This window comes from Chionomys nivalis, chromosome 10 (genome assembly GCF_950005125.1).
Source record: "Chionomys nivalis chromosome 10, mChiNiv1.1, whole genome shotgun sequence".
Classification (NCBI taxonomy): Eukaryota; Metazoa; Chordata; class Mammalia; order Rodentia; family Cricetidae; genus Chionomys; species Chionomys nivalis.
Window position 1 is genome coordinate 38,394,781 of NC_080095.1, and position 14,225 is coordinate 38,409,005.

The 14,225-nt window shown below is 52.0% G+C and overlaps 1 protein-coding gene across 1 annotated transcript in view; it reads right to left on the bottom strand.

Moving 5' to 3' along the window:
* Positions 1-935: 935 nt before the first annotated feature.
* Esrrb (estrogen related receptor beta) overlaps positions 936-14,225 on the bottom strand; it is a 95,726-nt gene continuing 82,436 nt past the window's right edge. The window contains exons 5-7 of the mRNA XM_057782748.1: positions 14,009-14,170; positions 5,745-6,014; positions 936-1,321 (exon numbers count right to left, since the gene is read on the bottom strand). Coding sequence (XP_057638731.1) covers positions 1,077-1,321; positions 5,745-6,014; positions 14,009-14,170 — 677 coding nt within the window. The 3' untranslated portion in view covers positions 936-1,076. The remainder of the gene's footprint in view (positions 1,322-5,744; positions 6,015-14,008; positions 14,171-14,225) is intronic.

A 14,225-nucleotide genomic window follows, 5' to 3' on the forward strand; every position in this document is an offset into this window, starting at 1 on the left:
TGGTGGATCACCCTATACACAATTGACGGTCAGGTCTCACTAGGTGATCCAGAAGGGCTACATCCAGTAACAGATGTCAAGAGGCTGCCCTCCCATGACACAAAGCCTAGACTTTTATGAGGTAACAGAGTAGCCAAGAGGGACCTTTAGAGTTCCTTCCTTCCCAAGGTGTCACTATGCCTCCCCCGCTCTACTGTTGGGCCTCTCCCTATCCTACATCCCAACCAAGGCTGCTGACCTTAAGTGAGGGTCCCCAAGCGCCCTCTGATGGGGCCAGGTCTTGAACAAGTTCTAGACTGGCCAGGCCCAAGAGGAGGAGGCGGCAACAGGAGCAATCAGTACAGGACCCAGCTCTTTTCTGAGCCGGTGAGTTCCTGGATACATACCCTGGAGTTACCTCAGCAGGCTGAGATGGGGCAGGGAAAACAAGGGAAGGGCTTTTAGGGGGGTGGGATGTGGCCACTCGCGGCTGGCAGGAGCACCAACTGGACCCTGGGTGTGGCAGAACAAGAGGAAAGGAGGAAGGGGGGGGGAAGCCAGCTGGACTGAGGAGGCACAGAGACTCCTGGGTAGCCAAAGGCCCTGGCCACAGACCTCTCTATGCAGGCAGGGCCTCTGGAGACACTCCAGCCCCAAGGGCCCGCCCTCTCTGACACCAATACCTCCAGAAGAACCCAATCTAAGTCTTTTGGGTCCTGGACTCTAAGCACTGCCCATCCAGGTACATCCAGGTCCTGAATGGGGAGGGGCCCGGATATGGATGCGCTTGTGGGGAGGGGTGATTCCTCTGGTGGTCTCCAGCCCTAAGGGGAGTCAGCCCTGGCCCAAGCCTTAGCACTGCCCATGGAGAAGGAAAAAATACCAAAGAAAATGCGGGTGACAGATGAGCCCCCCGCCCCCACCCTCCCATCCCCGTCTCCCCATCTGCTGCCCCTAGGAGTCTGCACATGGCCAGGAAGCAGAAAAACCTCTTCCTCTGGGACAGCTCAGAGCCCCGATGCAGGTGTGGAAAGTCGAGGCTGGTGGCTGTGGAGGTCTCCACATGGATCGTGTCCATCCGTCTGTGTGCTGGGCTATCACACCTTGGCCTCCAGCATCTCCAGGAAGAGTTTGTGCATGGGCACCTTGCCCTGCAGTTTCACACTGTAGAAATGCTGCACAGCTTTGGCTGCTGTCTGCCGCAGGAGGGGCAGCGTCAGCAGCAGCTTGCCCGTCCTCCGTGGTTCCTCGTGGCGTTGGCTCAACTCGTAGTCCTGCAGTGCCTCGTGCAGCAGGTCCTGCAACTTCTGCACAGCCTCCAGGTCCTCAATGTACATGGAATCTGCGGACACAGGAGAGGGTCAGAGCCAGCAGGGGTTGCTTGGCTGCCCCAGGGGCAGAAGGCACGCCTGGAGTGAAGACAGACCAGCAGGGAGCACGTCTACCCTTAAAGGCTGACTACTGAAGAATAAGGATCTTCACTGAAGGGCTGAGCCAGAGACTGGTGGTGGCACTCGGCTCCCAGAGACCTGCTGGATATCCTGGAAGTATCTAGGGGACCCTGGAACCTGGCCTGCAGAATCTTATGTTCCTCACTTGGTAGGTTGTGTGAGACTTGGGGTGAGCTATTTAACTTCTCTGTCCCATATTTTTCCTAGTAATAACTATCTCATAGAGTTAAGAGGGTCATACAGGCTAAAGGTACAGGACACTCAAGTGCCCGTGTCACAGGAGCCTCACCGCGGTCACTACGGGCACCATCGTGTCTTCATGGTCTGTGAGCCATGAGCACCACTCATATGCAGTACAGCTAACCTCACAACGCTGGCTGCGGAACAGGTATAAAGGGCAGAAATCAACCTCTAGCTGCTTGGGGGTTGAGGGGAATAGAGGGGCATGGGACAGAGGGAACCAGTGGGAATATAGTTGAGATACATTCATATATATATATTCAGATATTGACATGTATCAATAGCTCAGTGATGGGTGCTTGCCTAGCATGCTCAAGGCCTTGGGTCTGACCCCCAGCATGGCAAAGAAAAAAAAGCATTGGTTTAGAATACAGCCCATGAACTCACTGCCTAAACAGTGGGAGCTGAGCAGAACAAAGGGAATCTCCTAGAACCTGTCCTGTGGGGGAACTACCCAGCCACTTTCTGCCAGCATCTTGCGCATACACCATGAACTGCAGTCCCAAAGCTTGCTGTGTGGATACCGGGAGCTGAGCCAACCTTGAGAATTCCTCAAAAGAGCAGGCAAGTCCAGAGCATGCTGGGTGGCCCGACCCCAGACTGCTGAGGCAGCTGCACAAGCTGGCAGGTCCCAGCGATGCTCTGGATTCCCCTGGGTCTCCTTCCACCCCAGTCACCTCTGACCCCATTTCCCATCCTGTCACCCTCCCCAAGGAGTTACAATTGGCAGGTGCTTTCAACCAAAAATGAAATAAAATAACATTGCAGGATCAATTTCTTTGCAATCCATCAGCGAGTCTGTATCGATGGCATTGATAAACTGTTAATTACAAAATCAATGGCTATGAATTTTTTTTTCTGCTGTCAAAGAGCCCTAGAGATGGCTGGGATACAGGTGAGTGACAGCTGGCACACTCTCAAGGGACTGGGTCAGCCTCTGATGAGCTCTGCTCTTCTGCCAGGTACCCGAGTCACCCCATCCACTTAGCCACAGGGGTCTCAGTGATCACACGGCCATCCCTTCTCCAGCCAACATGATCTGTAGGCTCCTGGGTGACTGTCCTTGTCCACCAGCTCTTCTTTCCAGGACCACAAAGCACTAAATCTTTGAAACCAATGGACAGCAGAGTAAGGAGTCATTGGGGCAAGCCAGGGCCACTGCCATGGAAGGGAGGAATACACTTGTAATTCCAATAGTTGGAAGGCTGAGGCAGGAGAATTGTCCATGAGTCTAAAGCCAGCCCGGGATAAACGGTCAGTCCCAGGTTAGCCTGGGCTACAGAGTAAAACAATCTCAAAACCCAGAAAGATACCTATCATTATTGGCTTGCTAACTACAGCAAACTGTCTAATGCAAGATATAAACAGTGAGTGGACTGAGCATGCTGGGGGTGAGGAGGCATGGGAACGACACATGGAATCATGGGATTTCATGCATTGTCTGTTTATAGAGCTACACCAAATAAAATAAAATAAAATAAAATAAAAACAACAACCTGTATTAGGTCAGGCTCCTGAGAAGCAGAGCCTAAGTCAGGGTTTGGGTGTAATGATTTGTGGGGAGGGTGTTTTCAGGAAGAAGCAAGAAGGCAGGAGGCACGGAAGGAACAGACAACACAAAGCCAAGGCTTGAACCCACAAAGAGTTCTAAGGCAGACTGCTGTGCCGTGTGAAGTCCCCACTGGCTGACAAGGCCAGCTGGGGATTGATGACACCAGGAAAGGCACCGGAGGGTTTAGTCTGGGGAGCTAACAGCAGCAAACGCCACGGGGCTGAGGATGGGAAAGCTTTGAAGGAACATGGGTCTGAGCCATCAAGGGTCCCTGTATGGATGTGCTCGAAAGCCAGAGGGACCATGGTCCCAGTTTGTCAGCCACTCAAGGAGTTCCTAGGATATGAGACTTCCAGAGAGAGCCCGGCACACATGGAGAAGTGGCCCTCTCCTCCTGGGAGCCAGCTTTCCCTCTTCTGTGTGCCGGGAGCACTATTTCCCCTGACACTGTGATAGCAGTGACAACAGTCAATATTTACAGAGCTTCCTCTAGGCCAAGCCGTGGACTGTATTATCCTCAGCTGATCTTTAGTACTCACAGGTGCTTGGAGGAGGAGGTACCAGGAGCGCCTCCTACTCAAGGACAGAGTAACCAAGGTCGTGTTGTTGGTGTCAGGGAGAGGGGGAGGAGAGGGAGAGAGGGAGAGGGAGAGAGAGACAAAGACAGAGAGACAGAGACGGGAAGAGGTAAAGAGAGAGAGACAGAGGGGGAGGGAGGGAGAGAGACAGAGAGACAGAGAGAGAGAAGGGGAGGGAGAGAGAGAGACAGACAGAGAGACAGAGAGAGAGAGGGAGGAAGAGAGACAGAGGGGGGAGGGAGAGAGAGACAGAGACGGGAGGGAAAGGTAAAGAGAGAGAGGGGGGAGGGAGGGAAGGAGGGAGAGAGAGAGAGAGAGAGAGCCCCAGTGCTGTTAGTGTCAGGAATAGAGTATGTGTGTGTGCATGCATGTATATGCATCATGTGTCCACAGTGCCGGTGGAGACCAGAAGAGGGCGCTAGATCCTTTGGAGCTGAACTAGAAGTCTGTGAGCAGCCATGGGGTGCTGGGAATTAAACCCAGGTCCTCTGCAAGAGCAGCCAGGGCTCTTAACTGCTAAGTCACCTCTTTAGCCCCAGACACAAAATCTGAACTCAGGTCCATCTGGCCCAGGCCAGAGCAAGGAACTCTGCCACATACTGCAGTACACATTTCCAGCACTTATCTAGAGACTCTGTATCTCTCCCCGTCCCTAGCACCCAGTAGGCACCTCCAGCTCCCTGGCATCCAGCCAACTATCTCCAGCAGGACGGAGGCTCTAAGTGTGGACAGATCTACCCATTACCCAAGAAAATCTAGTTGAAGTTGTAGGAAGTTCAAGACACTGCATAATCTCAAGACTTGAATACTAGGTTAACCATCCACGCGGGAAGTTAGACAGATTGTACGCAGGTGATATGATGGAAAGAGTAGCATCTGTTCAAAAAGTAGCAGAAGCCTGTGTTATCTGACAGTCAGACGACCTTAGCTTGGAGCCTAACTCTGACATTTCTTTTCTCGTTTTTTTTTTGAAAATGTACTTTAAGACAGGGTCTCCCTGGCTAGCCTGGAACTCACTGTGTAGACCAGGCTGACTTTAAACTCAAGAGATCCTTCTGCCTCAGTCTTCTTAGTGCTAGGATTAAAAGCCTGTGCCACCACACCTGGACTAACCCTGGCACCTTTAAACAACTTTGGACAAATTTCCAATTTCCCCAGCCTCAATTTTCATGTCTATAAAACGGGATTATAATAAGAATTATGTACATAATGTCATAGCGAACTCTGCAAGCTGAGCACTTACTCCTGTATACTTGGTATGTGGCTGACATAGTTATATATACATTGCATGGAGTAAGCACTGCTCATGGTCACCCAGGCTCAGAGTGAAGCAACTGCAACCTGCTCAGGTGGTAGATGCAGACACGGCCCTTAGCAATGGATTCAGAATCTACAACCTTTGGTTTCTGCAAGTAAAAGACCTAGGAAATACAAAACCAGCGCTGACCTCCATGACAGCCCTTCCAGCCCCAGTCCACCCTTGCCGTGTATTGTGGTTTAAATGAAAAATGGCCCCACAGGCTCATGGATTTGAACATTCTGGTCCCAGCTGGTGGTGTACTGGGGGAAGGGATGGAACCTTCCGGAAGTGGGGCCTTGCTGGAGGACCAGCTTTGAGGTTCACGGTCTCACTTCACTTCCTGTTCACTCCCTCCGCTCCCTGTGTGTGAATGAAATGCCATCTCTCTGCCTCACCAATCCTCTTCTTCCTGCTCCGGTGGTGGATTCTATCCCTCTGGAACCCTGACCCAAAAATAAACCCTTTCTTCTGTAAGCTGCTTTTTATCACAAAAAGAGAAAAGGAACTAGCACGCAGTGTTCAATGATAACAGCAATGCCTGTCACCCCCCACCCATCACAGTCATGCCCGTCCACAGTCTGAGCTGGGCTTGCCAGGCTCCCAGGAACCCTTCAAGCCCTCTGAGGGTCACACGCCACCCTTACCTGAGTTGGCCAGAGCCAGGGCCTTGAGTGTCACAAACTCCTCCTTCTCCACCTTCAGCTTCTTGTACCTGCGCACCAGCTGCAGGATGGCGCGGTAAAGCTCCAGCAGCCCCGCCAGGCGGGAGTGCTCCTCGTCCATGATATAGTCCTCCGCGTACACCAGCTTATCATCGTAGGGCAGCGAGCGGTACACAATGCCCAGGATGAGGATCTCCATCCAGGCACTCTGCAGCAAGCTCATCTGGTCCCCCAGTGACAGATTGGAGAAGCCTGCAGAGGGCGGAGTGGATCAGAAGTGGGCCCCGGGGCTTTCCTGTGGCTTGCTAGGGGGCGGGGGGGGGGGGGGGGGGGGCTGTGTCCTTGCATCTCCAGACCCTGCTGGGGGTGGGGGAACCATGTGGTGCTGCTGCCATCCCCTTGGTAAATGAGTCACACCAGAATTCATGGAAAAAACTTCCAGAATAAGAGCTGGGTCAATGTTGACAGTTATTATCACTATGCTTGTTGGTTCTAGGTCTTGCCCTGTGTCCTGAGACGCATGCCCATGAATTAGGTGCATTTGCAATTGAGGGAGCTGCTGAATTAATAGCAGGATTTGGGGGTGGCAAGATAGGATCTCTAACTGTCTGCTCACTCCAGGAAGGGTCTCTGTTTTAAAATAGTACTAGATCCTAATGTAGTTTCCAGCCAGGAAGGAAGATTCAGTTGTCCATGACCTGGGCAGAATCACCTAGGACCAAAGGCAGAGGCTGCTGGGAGGGGAAAGCTCCATACAGCCTGTTACTGGCACTTTCCCATAAGACTCAGCAGCCATGCCCTGGAAGCTGGGATTGAGGGACACAACCCCCTCCCTCCAATGAGGAGAAATACGGTTAAAGGGGCTCCAGAATCATGACCCTGCATGGTCCAGGGTGCTATGTGAGATTACCTGGGTTGGACTTGATTGCCCATGTACTAGCTGTGGGCTGACCTTCAGGAGGCCACGCAACTTCTGCAAACCTTGACCTCTCTAACCTCTGTCCATTCCATGAAATGGGCACGAGAGCAGGGGATGCTTCAGAGTGGCCGTGAGCTACACGGGAGGACGATTACAGAACACACGAGCTCCTCTTAGCGTTGAGAGGAAGCCCTGTGTCTGCCAGATGAGGGTGACATGCTGGGGCGGCACTGTGTGCGGGCTTGATTTAGGCAAAGTCAATTAATAGCCTGATTTATGAGAAGGTAACAGGGAAGAGTAAGTTTGCTAATTTCAAATCATAAAAACTAAACAGGAGGTAATAACTTCTCAGGGGGGCTCATCCAGAAATGGGGAGATTAGTCTAACTCGAAGCAAGCTAGATTTATGGTGAGAAGAAAATAGCTGGGCATGATGACGCACGCTTACAATCCCAATACTTGGGAGGAGGATCTGGAGTTCAAAGCCAGTCTTGGCTACAAGAGACCCTGCCTCAAAACAAACACACAAAACAGGGCTGGGAATACAGTGCAGTTGTCGCGTGTCCGCCTACATGTGTGAGGCCCCAACTTCAACTCCTAGTGCTGGGGAGCGGGGGCGGGAATCCACAAAGCTGCATGCACAATGTGCCATGTGCAACCGAAACGAAGGAATTTGTTTCTGGGTAATTCTGCTAATGAAATAATTTGCTAACTTCGGACCAAGCCCTGCCTACTCACTTCTTGTAATGTGGGGGTGCCAAGAGGATGAAAGGGCATGGGTGAGACCCCAGACCACTGGGGACACACAGTGAGCCACCATCCTCCTGCCAAGGATGACTGAGGACGCCACCACTCTCTTCCATTAGTGTGGTCATTACTGCTTCCTTAGGGTCTGTGTGGCCTCTACCCTGCTTCCCAGCCAGAACAAGAGCTCTCCCTCTTGAAGGTACATCTGGAAGGAAGTACATCGGAAGGGAGGCACACCTAAAGCTGAATGCTATTTACCTTACCTTTCTCTTCTAAGTCCCACATTTATGAGCCCTGACCTCTCCAGCTGGTCACCTTTGACCAATCACAGAGGAGGAGTGTTCCCACCAACTAGGGGGAACTCCAGTGACTGTGCCTCCTTGGGGGGGGTACATGACACAGGGGTTAAGTTGTGTGTCTGTTGCTGCCCACGTTCCCAGTAGCACAAGGGGTATGTGGCAGCCTTTGGGGGCCCAGAAAGCCGGAGGTAATAAAAGATAGATAGAAATGGACATCCAATTTCCCTTATCAGGTCCGTGAGTAGGAGAGAGGCTTTGGTGACATTAATTAGCAGATACCAATCAGCCAGCATGGGAGGGTGTGGGTGGGGAGGAGGCGGTCTGTACAGGGAGGGGTAGTCAGAGAGCAGAGAGACTGGGGAGGGTGGAGGAGGCACACAGGGGTGAATTCACAGACAAATGAAATGGGAGGAAGAAGAGCAGGTGGGCATGAAACAGCCAGGTACTGGGGGTAAAAACAGGCTGGTGAGGTACATCTCTCAGGCATGATCTCTGCAAAGAATGTTACAAGCAGGCTTCTGCTCCTCTCCGTGCCACGGCTTTACTCAAACCCTAACTCCCAGTTTCTGTCCCCAATGAGGATGTTACAGGTCACTGAATGTTACCAAGCAACATGGTGACAAACACCTTTAATCCCACCACAGGGATACATAGAGAAACCTTGTCTCAAAAAAGAAAGAAAGGAAGGAGGGAGGGGAGGGGAGAGAAGGAGAGGGGAGAGGAGAGGGAAGGGCAAGGGAAAAAGAAAAGAAAGGACAGATAGAAGGAGGGAGGGAGGCAGGGAGGGAGGGGGGAGGGAGAGCTTCAATGACAGGAAGCTTCTGAGAACACGCAAATGGCAGTGTTGCTAAGGATCAGGTCCAGGGAGACCCTGCACAAGTGACCTGGGGACTATGCTCTAAAGGGACACGCCCCAGGGGTACAGACACACTCCTGAGCCCTGACCTCCAAGCGCCTGGAAAGTGCAGACACCAAACACAGGGCTGCTTGCTTTCCTGCCCACCCAGTCTGATAAGTAGTCACAGCAGAGGACAGACAGATGTCATGGCCTGACCCTGGGATGGCAGGAAAACAACCCAAAACACTTGCTTCGAGTTTATATCCCATGTAAGGGTCATGTAAGAGGTTGGCCTGCACTAGGGAGCGTGGGGGAGGGGAGACAGCCACTTGGAAAATCCTCTACTCTGGGAGAGCATTCAGAGGGGTGGCTTTCCACCGCTGGGCCAGCTGAGTGTGCGGTCTGAGCAGCAGGCTCACCCTCCAGGGACGGAGTATGTTCTCTCCGACAGCTGAGAAGTCCTGGACAGAAGTCTGAAAACCCCAGCCGGCCTGCAGTGTTTGTTGCCAGTATTTAAAAACCATTTTAATGCTTTCTAATACTTGAGGAAAAGACTAGAAGGGAAAACAGGAGTAGACACCGCTAGCTCTAGGAGAGGACTGGGTGGCAATGGGAAAAGGGGCGCTGTTAGATCACATGCAGAAAGGATGCCGGGGAGAACACTATGGAAATGCAACTTGTGATACGTGTACTTACGAGACAAACACAACAGTTAATTAATGAGCCACCGCCAAGTGTGAGGCAGAACTATTTGTGGATGTGCAAATACACACCAGTGGTACAGACGCCAGAGCCAACCTGTCACTCTGCTAACCACTAGAGGTGACCCACCTCCGACCCTGTGTATCTACACGCCTTGGTAAAATGGGACAGAGGACACCATGTTAGGGGTGCTGAGGTGAAATGTGTGGCCACACAGAACACTTCTCGGTGTGCAGACGGGAAATGCAAAAGTATTAAATGTCATGACGTTCATGATACAGTAGGGGACTACAGCGTTAAAATGCGAGCCCCTGGGGGGGGGGGGGGAGCGCGGGATACAGGGAACACGTACGGAATTCTCAGAAGGCTCCCACGTAGGGGCCTTGGAGGTTTTCACATTCACTTCCGGCCTGCAAAGTAGATTCTTATCCTTTGTTATTTAAAAGGCAAGCAGCTGGTGCTCCCCGCCTACCTCCCCCCCCCCCCCACTTGTGTTTCCAATTGGGTTGGGTCCCTATCAATTCATCGGGGTTGGAGGGCCAGCAAGGCCCCTGCAGCAGGAGGTCTGAGAGAGGCTCTGGTGACAAAGCTGACCAGCCCTCCGTGCAGCTCATCCTGGGGCCACTGCCCAGCCCAGGGCCCCTGGCACACAGGTCTCCCTCCCTATGCTCTAGGGCTCCAGGAACACTGTTATCTGCACCAGTGGATCTAATAACAGCTGGCCCCATCCCCCATGACACTATGCACTCCTAGAATTAAAAAAAAAAAAAAAAAAGCACGTAATTTGTGGCAAGTGGAGTTCATAATCTGCTAATTTATGATGGTCTCTGCCGACCTGGAGAGCCATTAGAGAGGTAATAAAGGGAGATGTAATTATAGGATCCGGGGCCACTTCAGACACAGCTGCTGTCACTCGGCAGCTCATCCTTCATCCCGCCAGACGGCGGTTCCTCAGGAGCAGGCTGTCCAAAGAGCCTTCCTTGAAGAGGCCTCTGGGGATCCCCTGCACACAGCAGCCTGAGCTGGGCACTGGAGGCGACTCTCCATGAAGGCTTTCCTGGCCAGGGTGGAGTCCCTGCTGCCTGGGGAGGGCAGACAAGTGGCGAATAATGCAGGGAGCCTGCAACTCATTGAACTCGACCAGCAGCCCAGGCAAAGGCTGTAGTTGCCGGCTTAGGCGCTAATCTCTGGACCGCGGGAGTAAGAGGTCGCTGCCCTCCCAGAAGCTCAATACTTGGGAAATTCAACTCGAGCCAAAACTGCATTTCCAGTAGTGAAACCTCAAAGCAACCTAAACAATAACTGAGCAAATTGCTATTACCATCAGCCCGGCACTGAAAAGGTGGAGGCAGAAGGATCACCTCAAGTGTGAAGCCTGCCAAAGCTACATCGTCACACCTTGTCTCCAAAAGAGAAAACCTTAAGCAGTAGGCCCTCTTCTGAGGTTTCAGTTCCCTAAGGTCAACTGGGTATGAACATAGGAACATAGGAGGTAGAAGAGTCCAGAAAATACTTAAGTTTAAGTGATCTGGGCCACCCTGCTCTACTCTGTTCCATACAAAAATCGGGCTGTTTTCTAGTGTACCCTTGCTGTATATGCTGCCTGCCTGTTTGTCACATGAAGCCACCTCAGTCGTGAGGCCGAGTATCAGGGACATGCAGTGCACAGATATGCTCAGGTGGTCTTCATGACACCAGACACAGGAGGAGGCATCAGGACATAAGATACAGAAGGACAGATAAACTCCATTGCAATGAGAGGACGGAAATACAATATATACGAGTTCCAGACATGGGAACCTATCAGAGGTTTCAGGCTGCATGGGATGGAGTCTCAGGTCATCTCTGGTTAATGGGAAGGCACCCCTAATAATCTGTGTAAGTCACGTACTGGGAGACCCTCTGTGCAGCACTTACCCAGCAAACATCAGTACCCTCTGTGCACCTGCTTGCAGGCCACAGTCTGACAACATGTAACATGAACCAATCCCGCCTAAAGACTGCTGCAGAACCCTGGTCCTAGGCAGTCTAAACCCCTCCCTTATGCATGCCCCCCCACCAGAATAGAGACGACTCAGCGTGGTCTTGGTGTGGGCTCTAACAGGTGAGCCCCCTAATCAATCTTCAAGGGCTTTCTCTCTCCATAAGCCTATCTTCAAATGAGCAAGTCAGTAGTTTAAACTACAGTGGACGCAGCGCTAGGGAGATGGGTCAGTGGTCACTTGCTGCTCCTACAGAAAGGGTTCAGGGCAGACTCCCAGCACCCACATGGAAGATCACTGTCATTTGTAACTCCAGTCCCAGGGGATCTGACACCCTCTTCTTCCTTGGGCATTGTACGCACACGGTGGATAGGCCTACATGCAGGCAAAACACCTACCATACACATTAAAAAAAAAGACACTTGGTCTGTCCTTGCCCTTAGTGTGAGACTTACAAACAGTGATGGGAGACCCTTATTAACTAACTAAATGATTCAACATGCAAATTTATGCAAGTCAATATGTAAGATAAACGAGTGAGACTTTGCTTACTTCACTTCCTCTTATTTACGGCTCTGGTTTCTTGAGATAGGGTCTCTTTTGTTAGGCAGCCTGGGTGGCCTAGAATTCGCTAGGCACAACAGACTGGCCTCAAAGTGACAGCAAGCCTCTTGTTTCCAGAGTGCTGAGATTACAGGTGTGAGCCATCACACTCACTTTGATTATAATCCACGGGAATTATTCTTTGGAGTTGACATGCAAACGCAAAGGAGACTGTGTCACTATGGGTAATTATGACAACCACGGTAGGGTGGCAGTTCTGAGTGACTGCTCCTGGGATACCTAGTGGGGACTTCTGGGATTCCCATTTTACAGATGGGAACACTGAAGCTCAGAAAAACCTCACACAAGGCCAATAAAGGCAGATCTGAGACAGAAGCCCCGCTTGTCTGGCTCCAAAGCCTATGTTCCCAACAATGACCCTGCTCGCCTGTTTTCGGGTGGAAGTTCCACCCCAAACCTCCTCCCCTGGGAGTTGCTCCAGTCTAGACTCCTGCCCCTCCAGAGATGCTCAAGACCACTCCTACAGAACATTGAAACTGCCCCCCCCTCCCCAGGAACAAACACATGGTTTTCTGGTCTTCCTTTCCCGGCTCCTCCTGGGGGACTGGAAAGCATCCAGGAGTGTTTTTATCAGTTAAATCTGGGCTTTTTCTAATTTGCTATGATTCGGTCTGATTGGGATTACTGCATCAGCGGAGAGGCTCATCAGGGTGCAGAAACTTTTCAGCCTGTCCCTCTTACTTGGCACAGATGTGAGAAACACACGAGCAGAAAGACTGAGTCTCCTGGACACTCCTTTCCTCCGGGGTGTTATGGGGTAAGGCTCATAGAAGGAAGATGTACTGACTCAGGAGACCGCCAGGCGCCACTCCTGAGCCGTCCCTCTGAAGCTGTACCTAGCTGACCCCGAGTAGTAGTCTACAGGCTGGGCTGGGGTGGCTGTGCCCAATTTGGCTTGGGGTCAGTGGAGCAATCCAGGCTGAGGTATCTTAAGCATCGGCCTGACACCACATCTGTGCTGAGGCAGCACAGGGCAGATTTAAAAAAGACTGAATGTGTAATCCCGGGAGACTGAGCTGAGCTCCTTATGAAGGACGTACCAGCCAGGTGCCTGAGCAAAACCACGCGAGGCTTAGGGTGCTAAGGGACCTCTAGGCTTGCCGAAGGTTCGCGTCGGCAACATCTCCAACCCCTGTCCACAAGTTGGTGCCTTCCTGAGGGGCACCCGTGAGTCTCACGCATAACAGTGAAAATCACCTCAGTCAAGTGCTGGCCCTCACAGGCCAGCACAGCTCTGCTACGCTGCCACGTGTGCTATGCTCGTCTTCTAGGACCACGGCTGACAAAAGACAATCTACAGACACAAAGATAAAGCCATGTGTCATGTAGCTAGAGAGAGTCTGCACGGGGAAGGGTTCTCTGACTCAGTGGACCCCAGTGCTGGAGGACAGGGCAGGACCTTAAATTGTACAGAGAAAGGCCCCCATGTGTGTGCAATATGGAATTCCATGGGCTCCACCATTCACCCAGACCGAGAGAGGCTCACAGTGGGGCTCAGGCCTGAAATACATCATACATGCAGCGCTGCTCCTGCCCCTGATGCTCAACAAGGAGACCAGGTGGCCATGGTGAGGATACAAGTGACAATGGCACATGACAGACTCCACACCTCAACCCGCTACCTTATTTCACCCCGTGTTTATCTACAAAGGCCGAGTTCTCATACTCCCACTCCACAGGTCACGTGACAGGCTTAGGTCACAGAGCTTCTGGGTCTAGAATCTGAACGGGACCCAACTCCTAAGGCCCTGCTCCTAACGCCTCCCGGCCTGTAGCTACTGTAAAAGAAGGGAGTGTTTCCCACTGTAATGCCAGTGAACTCCTAGACGCCTACTGTTTTGTCTTGAGGGTTTAAGGACCTTGCTCTCCAAATATTCTCAACTGTCTACCCCATATGGCAGGTTCTAATAAGATGACATGCAGTTCTGATGAGCCCCAGGGAAGCTCACAAACATTCCTGAACCTTTCACATACTACTCCCCCAATCCCATAGAGGAGAGAAGGGCCGTAAGTGGGGTGGCAAAGGTCGTCCAGGCTTCTTCGGGCCAGGCACCAAACATCAAAGGCACAGCTACAGGACGGACAGGGTGAGCATAGAGTCCCTTACACTCTTGCCCCCACCGCACTATGACTCACCTGGGATGTGTTTGGCCCAGCCGATGATGACCACCAGCTCCCGATCTGCCAAGTCACAGAGAGTAGTCAGGGCTTTGATATCTCCCTCAGGCATACCAGGGGGAGGCATAGCATACAGCTTGTCGGGTTCAGCCACCAGTAGATAGGAGACGATTTTAGTCACTGCAATGACCAAAAAGGGAGCAAACAGTAAATGTCTGGGGTAGAAGGGGTAGTG